The sequence below is a fragment of the Hippopotamus amphibius genome, chromosome 7, assembly GCF_030028045.1.
Source record: "Hippopotamus amphibius kiboko isolate mHipAmp2 chromosome 7, mHipAmp2.hap2, whole genome shotgun sequence".
NCBI lineage: Eukaryota > Metazoa > Chordata > Mammalia > Artiodactyla > Hippopotamidae > Hippopotamus > Hippopotamus amphibius.
Window position 1 is genome coordinate 94,198,842 of NC_080192.1, and position 23,709 is coordinate 94,222,550.

Sequence of the window (23,709 nt, forward strand, 5' to 3'; positions counted from 1 at the left end):
CTGTGAAATACCTATTAACATCTCAGAGAAATAACATTATGTACAACCCACGTTGAAAAATGCTGTTTCGGGTACTAGAATCTCAAAATTATATCTCATATCTAATTGTATCCTAACGTAGAAAAGCAATATATGATTTTTGCCTTATTTCACGTTATATGGTGTTCTACAATAATTAAATCATAGAATCATAATGTAGAAAGATATTAGAGTCGCACACATACATATTATAACTACCCAAACCAAAAATACTGGATTCCAAGAAAACCTCCTTAAGCACACATACCACATATATTGTACACAATGGAAATACTTACTGTGTAAGATTCAACTAACACTGTGGTTTCTAAGGCCAGTTTCTGCTCTTGCTCAATATTGTAGCCCACATAACACAATTTTTCTTTGATCATGCGAACCGTTTCAAAATCAGCAGAATGGTTGAAGGCGTATCCCCGCAACAGAAGCAGCTGGTACAAAAAAAAATAGCAGTAAATCCACAATTAATCTGAATGAGTTCAACTCTGCAGAAGTGATGAAGGCTCTCTAAAATAAGTCACATTAATACCACATGCAATGGAGAGTGGCGCCTTAGCTCTTACTATTTCAGAAATGGGAATATTACTTGCCACAAAAGGATCTGTATTTCAGTTTCACAGAAAAGTTTCACAGAGAGTAACAGAATTAACAGTTCATGAATAATAAATGGGCAAAATGAGCAAAATATCTATTAATAATACTTTAGCACTGGACTCCTATAATTCTATAATTCTCAGGAGGTTTCAGCCCTAACTTCTAAGTACTAGGTCTGACACATATTAGACAGGCAACAGCATTTGTTAAAAAAAATAAGAATTCAACCTGACGGGGAGAAAAAAAACCCCACGTAACACATCATTAACTGGACATTTCATATAAAACCTTAAAAAAACAAATCCCCTTATCTTTGTGCTTATGTTCAAAAGATATCCCTTGGGCACTCCTTTGGTAGTCACTTGCAAATAGAATTTTGGCTTAGAATGACAGTATTATAATTCTCATTAACAATCTTATTATTACTTTAAATGAGACTAAAGGAAGCCAATATCAAGGTGAAGACTTCATACAACCCAACTTATTGCACAGACTTCACCCCAGAACAGTCTCTCCACAGCAGCACCAACGACATACTGGACCTTACAATTCTTTGTTGTGGGGGATGCCCTGTTCATTGTAAGATGTTTAAGCAGCCTTCCTGCAAAGCTGTAACAACCAAAAAAATGTCTCCAGATATTGCAAAATGTCTCTGGGGGGCAGCATCATCCCTGATTGAGAGCTACAGACCTGGAGAGAACACACTAACTATAGGATTCTGGTACACACAAAATTCTAAACCTCCCTCCCCTCGCCCCACCCATTACAAAAAACCCACATGCCTCCAAACAGTGGCCTTATATACTTTATCCAGCAATGTTTTAAAGAAAATTATAACTAATTATATTCACAAGTACACTTTAACACACACATCCTCAAAGAAAGGTTTTATGGCAGAAAAGGTTGCCTAAGTTGTTTCAAGGAAGTTTTAGAGTCTTCTTCCATCTTTGAAATACCTCGCTACCCATTCCTCAGGAATAGTAAATATAATTATGTAACAATGAACTGTCACTAGTATACAAGAGATCACGTGTATGAATCTCATGTGGATTTTCTATGACTAATAAGGTAACTGGGCCACTTCTCTGGTGCAGATTCACTAGAATCCTAAGGTGATACATTCAATTTTGTGTTAAGTTGGTACACACAAACTACAAAATTGAATTCTATGATATTTTCTTTTGCTTACCTTGATAAGATATCTAGTAATATCCCTCCCAGCAATATCTAGTCTCCTGGTAAGGTGAGGGAGAGAAAAGCCTTCATACACTGGGCAAATGTGAGTCACACCATCTCCAGAGTCCACCACTACTCCAGTTAATAAACCTGTGGAAGAACCATGAGGTTGCAAATAAAAAGCCAAATCAGAAAAATCAAAGCCGGAAAATTTCAAATATTAGTAAAGAAGCCAGACTAGAAATGTCACCAACCAGAATGGTCTAAAAGCCAGCATTTCTTTATTATTTGTTTATCTCGCAGTCATGTTCTAATACACAGACACTAAAGTCAGTGTTCTCTCACATGCCTCCTGTGAGACTTTTAGTCTAATCACGTGCTACCCCAGGAGATGGGAAGAAACAGACCCCCAGACCTAGGACTGAAAAATACAACATGGTCTTTATTTTTCTTTCCAACTTAATCTGGATCCCTAAGTTCCCATGAAGTAAAATTTTCTAAAGCATCATAGATAACTTTTATGAAAACCACTGTGAAAGGTAAATATTATACAAGTTGATAGTGAACCTGTTGAAATAATCTAGTTCTTTATTATTATTATTTCTGTCATATGACAAAACTGTGTTGTTTGGAAAATGTGTTGATACTAGATAGCTAGAAAGCTGAGAACAATTCATCTTGACTAGCCAATTATTCCCCAGAAACCAAAAAGATAATGTTAGTTAAATCTTTTAATAAAAGAACAGCAAAGAAGCTGCCTTGTTTCTAGTATGTGCTACTTAAAGGTATAAATGGGGACTTCCCTGGTGGCACAGTGGTTAGGACTTCACGCTCCCAATGCAGGGGGCTTAGGTTTGATCCCTGGCCAGGGAACCAGATCTCACGTGCATGCTGCAACTAAGAGTTCGCATGCCACAACTAAGGAGCCAGTGAGCTGTAACTAAGGAGCCCACCTGCCACAACTAAAGACCCTGTGCAACCAAATAAATAAATACCTTAAAAAAAAGTATAAATATAAATGGCTGCAAATTAGTGTTTCACTTTTTGTGCCAGGGTTAATTCAGGAAAAACAAAACAAAACAACTTTTTCTAACTCATGTTTTCTAGTAGTTTTTAAGAGTCTAATAATATTTTTAGCAAAAAAATTTTTTGACCAGAATATGCATTATGTACAATTTGCTTAAGCATTATTTTATCACTGTGCCATCCCTGAGTAGGCTCTCTTCCTCTTTCTTATTATGCAATAAGTATCTGATTTATCTTTAAATACATTTATTCAAACCACCTCCTACTGAAGTTGATATAATTTGTTTTTCCTTGACTGATTTTTTAAGTTTCATAAAAATCATACACTGCCTCTTAAGGTTGCATTCTTTTAAACAAGAGACTTTCTATTGCAAAAGAGAAGAATCCACAATATTGATATTCCAAAAATACTCTCAAGTAATACAAACCAAAGCAGGAATTTACATATTTTATTTTCCAAACAGACCTTCCCATCCAACCTCACCTTATTTTCTATACTCCCACCAGGTTACATACTGGCCTTTTCCTGCATATTTGAGCAGTTTCCAGTGCCACACCCTTTTTGTCACTGCACTATCCATTCTTTCCACTTCAATTCCTAAGGATTCTTTAAAGCTCAATCTAGTTCTTACCTTTCCATTTATACCTTCCCTGACCACTTTAACCTCCAGCCCAGACTCCACAATTCCAGTTTTTCCCCTCTATCCTGTCTGCAAAATGCAGTCAAACATACTTTCCTGAATCATCGTGCCACCTCTCTTATTCAAAAACCTTCTCCGGCTCCCAACGCTTCTTCTTACCTTTTCTGGGTTTAACTGGTAGCACTAGCTACCTTGTTTATGGAGGAGAATTTTTCCACAGCTTAGAGTTCTTTTGATTAGTATTACTGGACTACCATTTCTCAAAATTAAGAACTCAACAGTTAAACAAAAATAGCTAAATATCAGGAATTAAGAGAGGATATCTTCTCCTTGGACAAAAATAAATTTATGAATACCACTAGAAAAATCTGTTAAGGTAAATTTTACTCAAATACAATTAAAACAAAAATTCATTTCAGCATAAATGTCCCATCCCCACCCCCTAAATGGAACTATTATCACCAATTTCAAAGCTTAGATTCAAAATTTTTAATATCTATTTTTCCAAAGTATTTTCTAAAATAATTTCTGAAATTTACTTTAAAAAAAAAAGAAACAAAATTACGTAGATGCAGACAAGCACTAATTACTCACAGCTGGGCTGTAACTGCCTTAAGGGCAAGGAGACCACAAGTAGCTTACTGAGTAGCTTACTCACTGCTGTACCCTCTGCACTAAACAGAAATCGAGGCACATACCATACTTGGTGAATGAATAAAGCCTCTTTAAAAATTTAACTCCCCCCAAGTATTTTCTTAGTATCTATATGTAGTAGTAAAGACAGTTTAAAAACCAAGTATGTATTTTGAAAAGTGATTTTTACTCATCCATGTGTAGAATCAGATGGATTATCACAATAGTAAAGTTTTGTTTCCTAAGTACAAGTGACACTTGAACAACTCAGGGGTTAACCTGCATATAACTTATAGTTGGCCCTCTGCATCCATGGTTCCTCTAAATCCCCAGAGTCAACGAACCACGGACCATGTAGTACTACAGTATTTACTATGAAAAAATATCCATGTATAAGTGGACTCATGCAGTACAAACCAGCGTTGTTCAGGGTCAACTATATTGTCATACATTGCTTAAGTATTAAGGCTTGAGACTTAACTCAGTTGTCACCTCCTTCAGAAACCTTCTCTGACATGCTGAGTCAATTTCTGTATCTTTTTCCTATTATATTCTAAGTCCTTGAGGCATCTTCACATTTAAAGTGCCTAAAAGACTCTGTGGCATATATCTGATGGCCCCTTAAGTTCTCCATAAGACCATTAGGATATAAAGAGTTCTCCCTACATGGCTATAATTTTATTCCCAATGGATAGGGAGGCAGTTACTAATGGCCATACCAAGAAAACACAGTAGGTCCCCTCCATTAAATCCACCTCAAAAGATAGGAAGACACTCTCAAACGTCTGCGTTCTCTTTTGTATTTAATCTATTATGTATTTGACAAACATGATTTATACTAACCTTTTTTCAACTCTGCCAATTCTGAGGACAAATTCCACGTTCATTCTCCACTTCATAAAAAATTTTTTACTTTAAATAGGGAACCTCCTACTTTTAAAAAAATTGAGAAGTTTCTTTTTACCTTAAGTCCCTCATTGTTTAGTAAAGAAAATAAAAATGTGTATGTTTTATTTGCCAAATTTTAGAAATTGTGGAAATATTTGAGTATTTAAAATATTTAAATAAATATACATATATAAACATCATGCTCTCCTGGGACTTAAAACTTACTGAAAAATCAAATTCCTCTGACATAAAACATACTTAATAAATGTTTGCTGAATTGATTATACTAAAAGTTAAGCTTCACCTACCTTGAGCATACAAAGTCAAAACTGCCTGGATGGCTACATACACGCCAGAAAACTGGTAAGTTTCAAACATTACCTGAAAATGTAAAAGGAAAGGGAAAAAATTAGTATTTAGAAATTACATAATAAGTATTTATAAGCTTTCTTGATGGTCAGAGTGGATTAGCTGTTCAAAATAGAATCAAAGAACCCAAAAGAATCCTCCCTTCCCTTCAGCTCTTCTTGTCTCTATTAAAGTCCTGCTGTCACAGAGCTCCAATTCTGGGGACAGAATTTTGAATACACACTGAGTCCCCAAGCATTTCATAAATGCTACAAAGCAATGATTTCTGAGTGTTTTAGTTAATGGCAAATTAGAGTGAAAGAAAGCGTTCTGCTTTTGAACAAGGCTTTCTCAATGTCCCTTAAGGGAAATATCTTTTAATTTGAAGACAAACTATAGAAATTGCTCAACTGTTTACATCCCCATCCCTCTCCCTCAACCTGGGCCAAGCAAGACTGTGGCCCTACCACCAACTGTTTAAAATAAAAAGGTAATAAAATGGTAGGGCAGGAAAAATAAAAATAAAAACAGTAACTCTTGAAGGCTGGCACATCCAGAAGCTGCTCAGCAGCTGAGTCTGCCCTCCCCACTGGAGCCAAGGCTGCGCGCCACTCTCCGCCAAGGTGCACTGCAGGGAGGAGTTCCCTCACGCCCTCTCTGCTCACAGCATCCTCTGTGGCGAAGGTTGGCTGGGAACATCCTATAGGATTTTCTCTGTCGTCTACAGTGAGCATTCCTTGACTGGCTACCAACTATGAATATATGATATTTAGAAATTTTACAACTATACAGAATTATACAGAATTAAAAATTTACAACTTTGGGGAATTTCTTGGCGTTCCAGTGATTAGGACTCTGTGGGGACACAGGTTTGATACCTGGTCAGGGAACTAAGACGCCACATACCTCGTGGTATGGCCAAAAACAAAAACAAAACTGAATCACTGTGCTGTGCACCTGAAACTAACAAAACACTGTAAATTAATATACTTCAATAAAATTCAATTTTAAAAAATTAAAAAATTCTCAAATAAATACGTAAATGAATGAATCAATTTTATAACTCTGAAACACACATTCATCAATTAAGCAACTAGATATTCTAACTAGTATTCTAGTCCATCATCCTTTATTCCCCCCCACAGGGATGAAAATGGAAAAGTGATGCTATACAGCTGACCCCTGAAAACACAAGTTTGAACTGTGCAGGTTCACTTCATTGCAGATTTTTTTCAATAAATAAATACTACACTACTACATGATCTGAGATTGGCTGAATCCAGGGATGCAGAACCTGTAAAAGAATGAAATCAGGGATGCCAAACCTGGAATACAGAGGGCCAACCATAAAGTTATACACAAATTTTTGACTGAGGGGGTTGGCACCCCTAACCCTGCATTGTTCAAGGGTCAACTGCATTTGCATGTATCAACTTGACAGTTTGCTAGAATTTGTTTTTTACTTATAAGATCATTTAAAAAGTGTACCTCAAAAACTGGTACAAGAGTGTAAAGCAATTATATTCCAATAAAGAGCTTAAAAAAAAAAGTATTTGTAGTTCTAAAACAACTTTCTGGATGACATTAATGTAGGGCATTATCAGTCACAGCCAAATTTGCACTTATGAGTAAAAAGAGCATTAAACTAAGATGAGACCTTAGAGTGCAGTAGGACTAATTCTGTCATTTTTTCAGATTAAAAAAACGTGTCCTAGTCAAATAGCCTAGTCAAACAGGCATTATACCTGTCATCCACTAACTAGCTAATGTCATCTCCCTAACTTCTGATTTGAAAGAAAACTTGGTCTTCATTCTGGTATCGTGTTACTTTCCGAAAGAGGCTTCCTTGTGTAGTGACCTTTTGATTTAATGCAAAAATATCTCTGCACTCTGATTTTGAAATGTGCTGCTAAAAATAAATAGAAATTACAAATGACTACTTAACCATCACCAAGTATCAGTGATTGTAAATCATTTAGAAAGAGTAAAATGCAAATAAAGTACGAATGAATACAATAAGGCCCATTTTTTGTAGTTTTAGGGGTGGCTAGGAGGGAAAAAAAAGTAATAAAATATGAACCATAAGAAATGATATGGATTCTGTAGCTAAAACCATGATCTTAAAATTTTTACACACTTAATACAAAAATTCTAAATCTCTTCCAAAATTTCCATCAACATCTAAACACAGTCACTGAGTAAAAACAAAGTATGTACATTAAGCAGTATCTGAAAAGCTACTAAAATACAAAGCAATTGTTTCTATCTCATATATAATAAAATGAAAGAGAACCTTGAAAAGTTACCTATTTAAACTATTAAGAATGTAGACTTTCTGCTCTCTGTAACTGCCTACCTCATTAAGCCATTTCAACCTCCCTTCCCTAGCCCTCCCCTATCTCCCTGGTCCTTAGCCTTCTCACCACTGTCTACTATCACTTCTTTGGTGACCCATATTATCTACATCCTCATGAGTCCTAAGTTTGTATCTCCAGTCCCAGACTTTTTCTCCTGAACTTGATCTTAATAACCATCTACTCGACATTTTTGCTTGGATGTCTAATGAAGACCTAACATGTCCAAAACTGAACTCCTGACCCATTTCCCTCCCAAATCCTGTTCTACTATCTCAGTCTTTCCCCATCCTCCAGTTACCCAAGCAAAACCTTTGGCGTTATCCATTACCTATATCTAAGAAACCAGAATATTTTTTGGCCCTACCTTCAAAACAGAGCCACAATCTGGTCACTTCTCACTATCTTCTCTGCTATTACCTCTAATCCTAAGCATCATTATCTTGTGCCTAGATAACTGAAAAAGTCTCCAAATTGCTCTCTTCTACCCTTCCTCCTTATGTTCTATCAATACATTCAACACAGCAGCCACAGGAACCTAAATCTGAGCATGTCCCTTCCTTGTAATAGCCCTACATTTCACTTGGCGTTTAAATCTAATTCCCTCTAAGAGCCTACAAGGCCCTAAATGATTTGGCCCCATTACTTCTCCCACCTCATCTCCTGTTGCTCTCCCACACTGGCTTCCTTGCTGACTCTCTAACACGCCAGGCTTGTTCCCACTTCAAGACCTTTACACTAGCTACTCCCTCTGCCTGGAATGCTCTTCCCACATACATTCTGGCTAACTCCCTCTGTTTAAAGACACATACTACCACATCCTATGAAAAATGCACAGACACATACTTCTCACAGACACATACTACCACATCCTATGAAAAATGCAGTCTCCCTACAGTCCCCATCCCCCTTAATCTACTGTTTTTTCCCTTTAATATCTATTACCTCCTAACAAATCATTCAATTAACTCACTCTTTTTTCTTTTGGTCTGTTTTCCCCTGCTAGAGGGTAAACTTCGAAATTATACTATCAAAGCTTTAGACCAAATTTTTGGCAGCAGGATTTCACTTTGTTTACTAGTATATTCTGCTCATAAATAATGACTAACATACAGTTAGGTGCTCAATAAATAGGATCTGGGAGAAAATAACAACTATTCTTATTCCCTTTATTCTTAACAACAATGGTAATTAAGATAAAAGAAAAAACATTTGCTTTAACAGCACATCACAGAAACATATACACACAACTCATCTAAAAACTCACCTCTACAATCTTCTCTCTGTTTTTGGTTGGGTTCATAGGAGGTTCTGTGAGTAAGATTTTACAATTCCTGGTATCTATGTTAAGTTTCTCTGGTCCAAATGTATAGTCCCACAGGTGTTTCATGTCATCCCAATTCCGTACTATGCCATTTTCCATAGGGTAATTAACTTCTAACATTGAGCGTAATTCACTTGCCTCGTCACCAACCATAAGATCCTAGAAAATTATAATATCAAAGTTTTAGACCAAATTTTTGTATAAAATAACTTCAGAAAATTATCCTCCCATGGTATGTTGGAAAACTTGGGAATAATTAATTTTAATCTTTCTGGCACTTTCAGATAAAGTTCTTCATTCCACAAGTTAAAAAGATCTTTTCTTTCATGAACAATGCCTTGCAGATCTTAATCATGAATAATAAATTTTTTATGTACAACATGGTTTAAATCAATAAATTGACCTTACCTTTAATACATATGTTTCCAAAAGAAGAGCATTAGCACAAATAAACCCCACATTTTCATATTTTGGAGGGTTTTGTATGAGGTTTCATCTGTTTCTTTTGCTCAAATGTTCAAAAAATAAGGCCTGTGATATGTGAGATAGTACATCAGGGAAAAAAAAACTTGTAGAAAAATGCTCAATGCATGCAGCACATTTTTTTGCAGTAAGTATCAAAACGATAAGTGTGAGTATTACAAAGCATAATGAGAAGCAAAAAATAAAATGATTTTTATTACACTATAATAATGGATATATGCACCAGAAAACTTGTAAATTTCACAAACTTCTACCTACATATGTCTCAATAAGAGTTCAAATTAAGTTTCAACATGCCTCACCAAGATGAATAACTTGTAGATATACAAAAAATTAAGACACAGAGAAGCAATTCTTCTTTAAAATTATCTCATGAGCAACATTTTCAATCTTAAAATTTAATACCGAAAAACTATGCTATCACACATGAAGCAGAATACTCACAAGTCTTGTCTCCAATGAGAGCGTACTTAAGATGACTCACATTTTGAAAGTCAAATTTTAGGTGTATAATAAGGCTAATGATGTCCCAGAATCTAAACTTCTTTTAGAAATCGGCAAGTCAAAATACTAAACAATCCTGATTTCTACATATACTGATGAATTCAATTAAAAAAAAACCCCCTAGTATCAGAAATAGCTACTATAAATGTTTTAAAACAGAGGTTTAAACATATATATGACTTTAAAACTTTTGAAAATAACAATTAAAAAAAGAGATAAGAAATAAACCAGGATGAGGACTCTATTAAAAATAAACAACAACAAAATCAGATTTCTGGAAAATCCGCTGAAAGCAACAACAAAAAGGAAAAACAAAGTTAAAGCAGATGCTAGAAATGGTCACTAAAACTTTTCTGTTGCAACAAATTTCATATAAAGTTAATTTACCATAACTCAATACTCAAATTTCTTAAATATTAATTATTTAGAATCATCTGATAGGAAAATGCAAAACTAAAAATCTATATTTGTGAACTCTAGTAAATGACATGCATCTGCTGAATTACTTAGCGAGAAGTATACTGATAATTTCAAGTATCAAAAGACAAGATACACTGATGGATTGACAGATGGATAAATGGATAGATATGCGATATATCAGTGAAGTAAACAATGTCAGAATCTAGGTGATGGATGTATGTGTGTCACTGTAAAATTCCTTCAACTTTGCTGTGTATTCTAAACACTTCTTAATAAAATGTTAGCGGGGAGGAATCTACACCTTGAAGTACATAAATTACTTCTGGCCATCAATATAACTTAATATACAATTTTGTTACTTTCTTCTATAATATATCTTTCTTTGTGTTATACAAGGTAATAATAGATTAGATAATTACAGGGTTTATATCATCTATATATATTTACAACTATATTTCAACAAATTTAACAAATATTTTTCAATAAGTCTTGTCAGATTTCATTCGACTATTCAGTTTCTATTCCATGAAAGAATAGGGGTTTACATATGTCTGATCTAATGCCAACTCAAAATAAAAGTGTCATGTATCTACTTCTAGGACACACATACTATAAAGAATTAATTGAAAGAAACATCTGACATTGAGTATCTTACCATCTCTCTAAACAAAGAGGACATTTAAAATGGAAGAAAACAAGTATTACCTTATCAAATCAGTGCAAATATTCTTGAGTAACTCAAGCTACCTAATTCAAAAATTTATCCATATCTAACATTTTATTTGAAAAAATCCTAAAACATACAGTTTTCCTTAGAACATTTCAACTTCCAAAACCCCCAAGTGCTAATTATGTAACTTGCCCTCATCTGCAACACCAAAATTATAAGCAATCAGATCAGGCCTTAGTTTTTTTACCACCCACCTCATCACTGGACCTCAAGCCTAAACCATCACCTATCACCTGAAAGAATGAAAAATTACAGTAACTGTCTGAGAGCTGTTTTAAAAGCATTTAAAAGTTTTATGAAAAGCAGGCAGTGCAGATGAGATTTGCCAAGAATCATTCTGAACAATGTCACCTCAAATTGGAAATTAGAGCAAATATACTTTAAAACCACAATTAAATTCCTAGAACAAAATTTCGTAAAAAACACTAAATTAAGGCTACACTGCTCTCTACAAGTACACTTTTTTCTTAATCTCTTTAGGATTTTAAGACAAATGCATAATCTTTTATTTAGGATAAATATAGGAATCTCCACTTTTAAATGTTTTTGTTTATTCAAAAGAAAACTTCACAAAGTTAGTTACTAGTTAAAATACATATCACTAGAATGGCCTGATATTCATCTCTGTCAAAGTTGTTTATAAATAATATTAAAAACAAACTTGAAAATATCTACTATAGAAGCACTTAGACTATCACAGAAAAATATGATAAGAGTCATTTGCCTGGGATATGCCTAGTTCTAGTTCAAAAATAAAAGGTTCCACACAATGGTATTTATTTAGAGAGAGAATCTATTGTCTATGGAAAAAATCTCACAAGACTTCCACCTTTTCTTATTTATACTCAGATAATGCAAAATCTGCTCATCAATAAGGATAATATAGGAAACAAGTCAATCTCTTTTTCTCCCCCTTTATTATTTATAGTTCATTTGCATATTAAAATTTTACTTAGTTTATTAAGTACATATATGATACTGTACTGGATGCAAATATGTATACACACACACACACACACACACACATACAGGCTATGACAGGCAGTGTTCAATTTAACAGTGGCCAATAAAGTGGATTTATCCAAATGCAACTTCACCCCAATTTTCTAGATCACACATATCCTAAGTAAAGCCACCTGGTTTCTAATATAATGCACACCACATTCCATTTCAACCGTAACATTTATCTACAAAAAACACAAGAAAAACAATTCAAAGCTATGTTAGTAATTAGTTCTGGTTTGGTCCATTGTATGCAATCAGGAAAGTATAGGACTTAATTAGTTGCTACCAAATTGAAGCAATGAAAAAGGTTAAAAATCAAAGTACTTAAAAATTAAAATATGGAATTACCCCCCTCCCCAATACTAAAGGGACACAAAACAACAACTACTGTCCCACCAAGCAAAAGTGGAAAACAAACAGAGAGCATGTGTGTAACCTCACTTACCATCTTTTTGTTATTCTACTTCAACAGGTCAAGAAAGGTGAAGAGAGAGAAGGTAGAAGTAAGAGTCAGAAAAGGCCTAAATAAAATCCTCACTGAAATTTTTAAACATACAAGCAATAGAGACAAATTAGGTTGAGGTCAGATGCAGTACTACTATAGTTTACGGAGTTAATAATTAGGGCCAAATTAACATGGACAGCTATTACTCCTGAATGAAAATAAACAGATTAAACAATTTAAATTTCCAGTTTTTAGTCTACCACATTTTAGCTAACAAAACACAAAAAGTATAAATCAATCCACTAGGCATAGGAACTCCAAAAAAGTCAATTTTCTTTAATTCATTACTGAATTTAAGAACCTTAATTAAGGAAAATAAATAGCAGAAAAGGTTTAGCTGAGTAGGTAAAGGGTGTTCAGAGTTGATTTTCCAAGCTCTAGTACTCAAGTTAAATCTGACACAGGTCTCTTTCCTTTCACTGTTTTCTGCTGGAGGAACAAATTAACTTGAAGGACTTAAAAGATTAAGCAGATTGAACAGAAGTGAGCCAACTAACACAGACTGACAAAGCATACAAGCAAATGCAACTAGCGCATTCCTCAGCAAAAATGTCTTCTTCGAGTATCATCTAGTTTATCATTTCTATCACTTGGCCTTAAAAAAGCAAGAAAGTGGGAGTGAAAAAGATAGGTAGTTATTTGTGACTACGCTGGACAATAAAAATAGCTATATGTGATGTTATCTTAATAACTCAAAAATGTTATTATCCATAAAATATATAAAAAAGCCATTCTTTAAAAGGTTGATACTGAATAAAAGTGTGACTTCCAACATCATTAAAAAAAGTTTATCCTTATCACTATTATTAGCTAAATTTTAAGCTGAAGTTCCTTTAAGATTGAATTCAATCACAACAAAAAGAGTTCACAAAAAGAGATTATGGAATTCCATAAAATTCCCAAAAGACCTTTAAAAAAAAACCCAAACAATAAAACTCTCATATTGAGTATCCCTTCTGATTGTAACATAACAAAACAGAGGCCAGAATAACTCACTCTTTTAAGTCTTTAAAAAATTAACACAGAACCTAAGTTTCAGTTTACATTTTTATTCCTTGTGTAACTCAATTCTCTAGTTCCAACAGTAGAGAGCTACCAGGTAGCAAATCTCTACCACCTGTTACCACCTTCCCAGACATCTGAAACAAATGTCCCAAAGAGGTACACCCTAATTCATAATCTAACAGTGAAGTCTTGCCAAGAACTGTCTGGATACGACCAACAATGCTAGTTTGTTCACAAATAATTCAGTAAGAGGGCCCCTAAATTCTACTGCATTTTGTATAACCTGATCCTAAGGCCACTTGAAAAATTTAAGTCAAGTGGTCACCACTGACTTTTGATTGTTCTTTTTTTTCTTCTAAAATACTGTAACTCCCACTTGATTTCTAATCCCTTAATAGAAGATAAAAATCTATTACCCTTAATGTCCAGTCTCTCACATTAAGTACAGTGTGTAGGCAATGACAATGTTCCCTCCTCTCTCCCTGGGCTAAGATAAATAATGCAAGGCCAAATAAAAATTTGCACAGCTTCCAACTGCACACTCATTGGTTACTATATTGGTGAAAAAAGGAACCAATAAGATTTATATTCTGTGTTTTCCTGAGTAGCTATATAAAAATGTAGGGGGAATCAGGCCATGAAACATGGGAAGGAAAAGTCTTAAGTCCCAACGAGACACTAACAAGAATAACAAATATATGGAATTGAAAGACATAAAAATACCAGACTGATTTTTAAAAAAAATTATATCATGTAATAGGACTTTAAGTCACTAATACAGCAGTCACACTGACATAAAAATCTTAAGTATTTTACTGCATTCAGAGAGCAATGGCATCAAGCCATGCTTAAAGTCAGATGAAATTAACTTCAGTTTCTGGTGCCTTTCTTCAGGTGTTGATAAAAATTTAACTTATAAGAAATTCGGCCCTCCTCCTCTGCTTTTCAAGGCATCACATTTTAAAAACTAGTTAATTCAAAGAATACCTCACAGGTTTTGCTCCTCATTTATCAATAAATAAAATATTACCTTGATTTCAATGTTTCCCACTTTGGTGGTTGATCTGATAATAGGTCTTCCAACCAAAGCTGGGAAGATGTGTTCTGGAAAGTTAGAGCCTGCATATCCACACTTCACAAACTGGAAAAGAACAGTAAAAGTGGGTTAGTGTCAAGGTATTTACGATATTATCCATTTAAAAACTGCATCTGAAAAGTACCGCTTTGCATTTTACACAGTATTTTAAACTTTCGGTGCTTTCAAATTACCCAAAGTAGTCATCCTGTTTATCATATCCTCCATTTATTTCCTTTACAGCCCTACTACCAGAGTTCCCGTTTCTTTACTGGTTAACTGCTTATTTAGTGGCTAGGTCTCCCCACCACAGAAAAAGCCTCAAGAGAGCAGGGAGCTAAGCTGAGCAGTTCATGCTGGAGCTCACTGCCTTGATGCACAGCAGAGAAGGGACAAGTTCATTCAACAAATGCTGAGGATTTTAAAAGAGAAAATGTCAGTAAATGAACAGAACGAAAGCAAGCTTTTATTCATGTCTGGCAAATTCTCTTAAGCAGCCCCATTTCCCCAAATGGGAAAATCAAATGGCATCTGGACTAATATCAAGTTAAAATGAACATTTATTAGGCATTTTGGGCTATTTACATTTTTATATTTAGACAACATATTTAGTAACACCAGGTGACATAATTTCATATTCAGACTGTACTTCTTCAATGAGGACATATCAATGATTCTAATAACACTTCCATTTTATGAATAAGAAACTGATATACTAGCAGATTTAACAACTGCAGTGAAACTGAAAATAGAAGCAAGGGTTTTTAATTCTTATACCAATAATAGTCTGTTTAGTCTTATTTTTAAGACCAGCCATTACAAGGAATAGGCAGTTAAAAACTTCAGGGTGGGAGGAAGAAGCTATATAAGAAAGGAAATGTAATCAGTCTCTACCCTCTCCCTTAACAAGCCTTTATTCAATGTATGGTACACTGTGCAAGGATTTTTGTGTCTACTGATGAATCCCAAGCACCTAGAACAGTGTCTGACACATACTAAGTGCATACTATTTGACTTACCTAAAATAGTAAAAGTTTTGCTTTTGCCTCAACAGTACAATACTATGATTATTTTAATATAGAGAATATGTTTAATATTGAGAAAGTCTATTGTTCCATGGCTTCAGACACCATATTCTCTCAGCAGAATTAAAGAGAAAAACAGTCTCTGAATGTGACACATGATGGTAATAACACAAAAGTGGACAGAAAGCTGTTACGTATAAGGAACTGTTTTGTTTGATGGTGGTAAAAGTTAGCAACAACCTGAAACTCACTGACTTCTGACTAACCCTCCAAAATATAAAATTTTTCTATTTCAAAGACAACCTGGGACTTCCCTGGTGGTGCAGTGGTTAAGAATCTGCCTGCCAATGCAGGGGACACGGGTTCGAGCCCTGGTCCGGGAAGATCCCACATGCCGCAGAGCAACTAAGCCCGTGCACCACAGCTACTGAGCCTGAGTGCCGCAACCACTGAAGCATGTGCCCCTAGAGCCCCTGCTCCACAACGAGAAGCCACCACAAGCAGTCAATGAAGACCCAAAAAGCAGCCAATAAAGAAAAAAAGAAATTAAAAAAAAAAAAAAAGACAACCTTGTTGGAAATGATGTTGATGAACCACATTTAATTATAAATAGCCTAGAACATTCTGCCATGCATAATTTCTAGTCTTTTATAAATAGAGCTTTTAAAAATGTTAGTCAAGTCTTTAACAGACTAAAGCTACTAGCATGAAAAATCTAAGATTTAAAAATTGCATACTTCCAACACCACCTGAATTCGTATCTCCTCAGTTCACATTTACATTTCATAACCTACATAAAACATACTGTTTAGATAGCTTTTCTTCTAAACCCATAAAACCTAGTCCTGCTCAGTTCACCACTGAGCCACGTACCCATTTCTATAACTATGATACAATGCTTACTGGATCACCTTCCAAGGCAGAAGTTAGTGTGATATGATGGCATGTGCAACATATAACCTGCTTGCTCTTCTCTCTCTCTCCATTTGAACAGTGGTTGATAATAAAGAACAATGTACCTCCCACCCTAAAAAAAGTGCTTAACAGAATTCAGAGGTGCTAGCCCATTTTCCCATAATGTCTTCCCAAATAATTTATCAACGTGACCCAGAAAGACGTGGAGTGACAACTGCCACAGAGGAAAAGAATAATACTTAGTATTTTCTATCGTATTCAAATTAAAAGAAAATGAAAAAACCTCTCACACTCTTCTAAATCAAACTCTTTTGTCCTTAGGTCAAAAGCCAGCTCACATGATGTGAACTGAAATCAGATGCAATACCAGAGAATCTCTTCTCATTATCCCATCACATCCAAATTTCTACATAAATAAAATGTGTCATGATCACCAGCCTAATATCAGCTTTAGTCATAATTTATACATGTATTCCAAATATAGAAAGCAAATACAATGCAGACATTAAATTCTTATGTATTAACATAATGAACAGATGAGGACACTGGGTGGGTCAAAAGTAATGAACAGATAAGGACACTGGGTGGGTCAAAAGTGTCCATTCACCAGACTGAACATGCTCACATGGGTATAAATGTTCTTAAAGAAAATTATAGAATGAATGAAAAAAGAGCCTACAAAAGAACCTACAAGTCTGCAAGGGCATTTTTAGTATATTAAATGTAAATAAATGATTTAAGTGAGAAATCATAACACAAGGCGAAGGAGGGAGGAGGAGCCTGGGATAGGGCATAAGTCAAGTTCTGGTGTGGAAAGGAAGCTGCCAAGGCTGATGTGCCTCCCCTCATTCCGAGCCACACACACTGGGAAACGTGCACCATGGGAAATCCATAATCACATCACTCAGTGTTTACTGATTGTAATTTGAACAATTATAGATGGGTAGTTTGCATCTTAAAATTCTTGTCTGAGTATATTTCAAGGGACAAAATATTTGCCAAGTGCCTAAAGTAAGAAGACAAAAAATTAAGAATTCCTGAAACTATAAAAATAATTGTCAACTACTATTCCTGTACTTTATAAAAAATGGAAATTTGGCTTTTAGTTCAATTTAAAGATAGCGATCACTTTTTAAAATTTTATTTATTTTTTGGGCTGCATTGGGTGGGCTTTCTCTAGTTGTGAGCAGGAGTTATTCTTCTTTGCGGTGTGTGCTTCTCATTGTGGTGACTTCTCTAACTGTGGAGCACGGGCTCTAGAGCACAGGCTCAGTAGTTGTGGTGCACGGGCTTACTTGCTCTGCAGCATGTGGGATCTTCCCAGACCAGGGATCGAATGTGTCCCCTGCATTGGCAGGCAGATTCTTAACCACTGTGCCACCAGGGAAGTCCCAGCAATCACTTAACTAATGAAATTATTTATGCTGCTTAAGCAGTAGTTTATTGGAAGCAGATGCTGCTATAGTAATGCAGTGCTAACATTCCTACAAGGTACTAGTGTTCAGTGAAAATGGCAATAGCTGTACTTTTTCACATTATTTCAAATGTGAAAGCATTAATAGATATAGTGACAAGAATATAATCACAAAGATCTATTTCTCAATAATATATAACCAACAGACAACCTGGCATTTCCATTCTTGAAAAGGTCAGTATTTTTTGAAAGATCTAAACCACGATGTAATAAAATACAAAGAAAATGTTATTTTCTAAACTACTTGTTTGGTATCATTTTAATCCTTGAAATACCTCCCCCCACTCCAATCATTTTAAGACTTGGTGACTTAGTTCTCTCTTTGTGTGCAATAAGGCTGTGTTTAAGAAATAGATTTTACCATATATAGTTTCCTCTTCACAGCACTGTGGTTTAAACTGGCTCCCTTACTTCCCACTGAGTCATCAAACGGTAAGAACATGAACAAGATAATGTTCTCTCAAGCAAAAAAAAAAAAAAGCTCATATACATTTGCTCTGAAAGTACCTTTCTCCTTTCAAAAAATAAACTGGGATTTATAAAGCCTCATTTGGGCTTATTTAATTTGTATTTTTTCCTTTATTAATTTAAATTGATGGTACTGATATATTAATTTAATTATACAGTGATTACTCTGATCTTAGACCACCAAAATATTTATAATATTTACTCCAAAGCATTTTGTAGGGTGAAACCAAATCTGTTTTTGATTTGCTTCTACTTCAAACACTCCTGAATTCATCATATAAATTTGTATAAGCCTGATAAAGCTCACCATAATCAACTACAAATGTGAATTGTGAAAGTATAATTATCTTAACACTATAAGCTACTATCACTAGACCCTAAAAATTATACCAGTCACACGTAGGCACTCCAGAAGTCTTCACTGTCAGTGAACTCAATGTTGATGAAATCACCCAAGTTTGGTAAAAGAATACACAACACCAGGGGCCTGGGCCCAACTCTTGAAAGGCACCTAAGCCTAAGCAGATCTCCACATTTTCATCTATCTGGCCACTTTCCACAGCTCTATTTTAGGTGGAGGTTTGGACAAAGGCTCCATTTTAGCTTTGAATGGTTATGAGGATGACGTGCATCAAGTATTGGAATCAGATGACCTTTCTTCCTCTAGGAGGCCCTAAAGAGACAGTGGTCAGCTTGGGAGCTAGTGAGGAAGAGGAGCGGGACCAACATCTGGCACGTGATCACAGGAAGTCACCTACTCTTAGGGCATTTGATTTAGGGCCTGCCACAGGCGCATAAAAAAGTTCTCTCAATGAAAGTTCTTAAAAAAAAAAAAAAGCAAAATAAACCCAGTACGTGTTAACATATTTTCCCAAATAAAACAACCGGTATGAAAAAAAAGAAAAAATCAAGTTCTCAAATAGCCTATAATTTTAAAACCTAAAATGTGTTGAGGTAAGTTGCTTTAGAGTAACAACTATTCTCATAAGTTTTTAGAAATTAAATTTTAATATCTTCTTTATTTAATCACAGAGGAATCATAAGACCTTCAGGTACCCAAATAAAATCAAAATGACTATGAAGTATAACCATAAGAAATACAGAATCTAAGTGGTTCCTAATTCTCTAAATGTTCATTAATATCATAGCATTCCTGACTACATACATCAGAGTTGTTTCTTCATTTGAAGTCAACTATGTCCTATAGAAAATCTGGATTAAAATTTTAAAGTAACTAGAAACGTTAACACCAAATGCATAAGTTTTTGTTTGAATTAACTATACTTTTCTATTTATGTCATAGTAACTGATTTTTTGTCTTAAGGAACAAGATTCTTAAATTATGGATTAGACCTAAGACTAATCAATAATATATAATCAGTTTTCTAACAGATAAACTATTTAAGCAGTAATATAAAAACTAAATATTATGGGAGCTTCCTGGCGGTCCAGTGGTTAAGACTCCACGTTTACATCACAGGGGGCACGGGTTGGAGCTCTGGTGGAACTAGGGATCCTGCGTGTTGGGTGGCCAAGAAGAAAATTTTAAAGAAAGAAAGGAAGGGATGGGGAGAGGGAGAGAGGGAGAGGAAGAAAGAGAAAGAAAGAACGAACTAAAAATTATGAAAAAACATATACTACAAAAACAGGGTTCACTGTCCTTCAAAGAGGAGGAATCCATTAAAATATAACTGATTTCAATTTCTAAAGAAAAAAGCTGACATATTCACAAAACAAAATATATTAATATCAACTTTTACAGATTTACATTTATTTAGAGGTCAATTTGAGACTACAGGGGGAATCAGGCTAATATTTTTTAAAAAGCACCTTAGAGTTTTAACTGTAAAAGTAATACATGTTTATAGTTAATTTCATTTAAAGATAGTTTAACAATACATGGTTTGTCAAAAAAACAAAGAACATTTTTCCAGTAATTCAGAAGCGTCATGAAGTCCTTCCCACCTTAACTCACTCTTATCCCTAGTCTCACAGGTAACCACTATGAACATACATTTCTTACGCATTCCTCCAAAACTTTCATATACACATACACATTCACGGACACATAAATATCTTCAATAAAGAACACGCACATAAACGAAATTGTTGTAAAACTTTTTTTTTAACTTAACAATAAATCTTAAAAATGTTTCTATCGTGGTGGACCTGCCTCCGTTTCTTTAAGTACTATTCCATTTTGTATGGATTTCACATTAAAGGATAACACTTTTCTTACCGTCATCCGTTTTTAGTCTAGGTCAGATAAAGCTAATATAATCACTGCTTGTAAAAGTATGTAACAAGTTCAATCAAGGACAACATTACGGCAGTCAGCATCAGCTCTTTTTGCCCCTCAACAATCCAGTTTCCAAAGTGCTTTGAAGTTCAAATAAAATCTATTTTAATTCATATATCACATTTATAGACGGAAGGGGATAAAAGTCACAAAATACTGCAGCTCCAAAATGGTTAGAAATTGTTGTAATGTAGGGAGAAGTGATCGCTACAGAACTCACCCAAAATAAATAACATTTCTGTCTCCTAATTTGCTGACTTTGCTGCCCCCAAAGAGACTTTTTTAAATGGGGGGAGGGGTCACTGAAAGAAACAACTTTCTAATAATTTCTAAACCGGTGTTTTACTCAGATTTTTACCATTATGTGCATTTCAGAATCTTAAATACTAACCTGTATTCTGCACGTAAGGAAAAAAAGGAGGAGGGGTACCCAACTGATTAACTTCCCTTAAGGTTAGTGGAATTAACACTTGGGCCTTAAGGGTGCAAGATCAACCACCGGAACACACTGGTCCCTGTGGAGCTGCACCTGGGCCAAATTTCCAGCATGCCGAACGAAAAGTAAATGATGCGCTGCCGATCTGGCCTCCCCCTCAAAAAAACAAGAAAACAGAAAAACAAAACCCGCAAACACTGCAAAAGGACTGAGGTTCACTGCATGACAGCACTTCCCTTTTTTCTTTAAACCCGTTTCCTGCCTCCCGTTCCGGATCTTCAACTGTACAGGAAGAGGAAGGCCTCTCGGTCTTTCTCCCTTTTCACACACCGGCCACCCTGGCAAATGGAGCCCTTCTGGAACACACAAACCCAGCCTTTTACCCCTCCGGCCCTTTACCCAAAATCCCGCGGCTCTAGCGCGGGGCTGGCCCCGGCCGGGAGGCAGGTGGGAAAGCCATTCCGCGGCGGCCTCGCCCTCCGTCCTGACCCCGAGCCGCGGGAGGGGCCGGCTCAGGGAAACGAAGGGCAGCGGCCCGCTCGCGCCCCACACCCACGCGGGTGGGGTGGGGTGGGGAAAGCGCAGCCCCGCGCCCCTTGGCCCCGGCGGCCGAGGGCCCAGGGGTGCATCCCCGGGCTCTAAGGGCCCGGGCGCCCCCGGCACATCCCCTGCCCGAGCCAGCGGCCACTGCAGCCTTCCCGCCGAGCGCTTACCCCGGTGCCGTTGTCGCACACCACCACCTTCCTGCCCTGGCTATCCATCGTCCGCCCGGAAGAGAGCCGGAGCCACCGCCGCCGAACAACCTACAGCCGCCGCCGTCCGTCCGTTCCCCTTCCTCCTCCTCCCTCTCCCCGGCCCCTCCTTCGGCCCGACTTTCTTCCCCCACCCGGAAGTGGCCGCCCGCCACCTACTGCCTGCCTGCGCGGAAGAGGCGGGGACGGGAAGGAGGAGGCCGAGACTGGCAGCGGTGGGCTCCAATAAGAAGCAAAGGAGCCCGAGGCCCCACCCGCGGCGCCGGCTCCGGTTCCGGTTCCAGGGCTGCCGTCGCAGCCACCGCCCACCAGGGTACTTCCTGTCGGCGTCTTGTCCCGGCACTTCGCCGGGCATTCGTGGCCGCCGAGTTGGCGGGCGCTGCAGCCTTCTCCGTAAGGCTTCGCAGGAGTTGGGGGCGCCGCTTACCCGGCTGCAGGAGGCGCAGGCAGATGAAAGAAATCGGGTCTGTGTCGAGATGGCAATGGGATGTGACAGAGAAGCCTGCCGGGAGGGCGGGAGGCGGCAGACACCCTTGCTAACCCAGTTATTGAGTGAGGCTTGGTGTGTTATTGGCTTTTAGGCCTTTTCAGTGGACAGAGCCGGGGTGGATATAAACACATGAAATCGTACATTTATACCGATATCTCCAATTCCAGCCCAGTCAGTCTTTGCCCGGTTTGCCCTTAGTCATGTGAACAGGAGTACCTGCTTAGGTTTCCAGCCTCATTGCTCACCACTTCCCTTCCAGCAGCACCATGTTGCTTCACACCTCTTCAGTATGTGTACCTGTTTGAACCCAGACTCTCTGCTTTGAGATCAGACAGCCCCAGTTTCAAACATGGCCCTGCCGCTCAAGAATTCTGTGATCTGGGCCTACCCTACGTGAACCCCCAGTTCAGTATTGTAGTGCTAGACTGCCTCTCAGTTTCACTTTGTTCTTTTATTTGACAGTGGTTTTCAAAACTTATAAAGGGATAGAATGCTTTATTCAAATTTAATTTTATATGGAAACCCAATATATAAAAACAGATAAAAATATGGGAGTTTCTTGGTGGTCTAGTGGTTAGGATTCCTAGCTTTCACTGCCAAGGCCCAGGGTTCAATCCCTAGTGGGGGAACTGAGATCCCATAAGCCAGACAGCTAAAATTAAAGAAAGAAAGAAAGAAAGAAATAAGATCAAAGTAAAGCTGCCATAGTTGTTGGAAGTTTGAGAAGTTAGGATGGGTAAGAGGCCTCAGGGGAATCTGTCTTCTCTGCATCTGCTTCAGTAGTCACTGAGGTATCTCAGTCTGCTGAACTTTGCAGTAATTCATAAATTACATGTCTTACTTTTGTGGCCCCAGTGCCTAGCATTGTGCAGTTTTTCTGGAAGTATATTTAATTAGTCTCAGCAAATTGAATTCAAGCATTTCTCTGTCATTTTACTTTTCCTCTTTATGAAATTAAATGGATGACTAATTTTTACTTTTTAAGAGGTAACATTTGTTTACTTCTGATTATAAAGTCACTATATGCAGGTGATAGAAAATACCAACAAACATCTATTTGCTACACTAATGAAAATGCAGCAAAACTCCTTGATTATGCAAAT

General features: G+C 36.7%; 1 protein-coding gene across 1 annotated transcript in view; it reads right to left on the reverse strand.

The window, feature by feature from the left end:
* Positions 1-22,257, reverse strand: part of ACTR2 (actin related protein 2) — a 35,071-nt gene extending 12,814 nt beyond the window's left edge. Inside the window, exons 1-6 of the mRNA XM_057741057.1 lie at positions 22,078-22,257; positions 14,703-14,813; positions 8,964-9,179; positions 5,303-5,375; positions 1,820-1,956; positions 318-467 (exon numbers count right to left, since the gene is read on the reverse strand). Of these exons, the coding sequence (XP_057597040.1) occupies positions 318-467; positions 1,820-1,956; positions 5,303-5,375; positions 8,964-9,179; positions 14,703-14,813; positions 22,078-22,125 (735 nt within the window). The 5' untranslated portion in view covers positions 22,126-22,257. The remainder of the gene's footprint in view (positions 1-317; positions 468-1,819; positions 1,957-5,302; positions 5,376-8,963; positions 9,180-14,702; positions 14,814-22,077) is intronic.
* Positions 22,258-23,709: the final 1,452 nt, after the last annotated feature.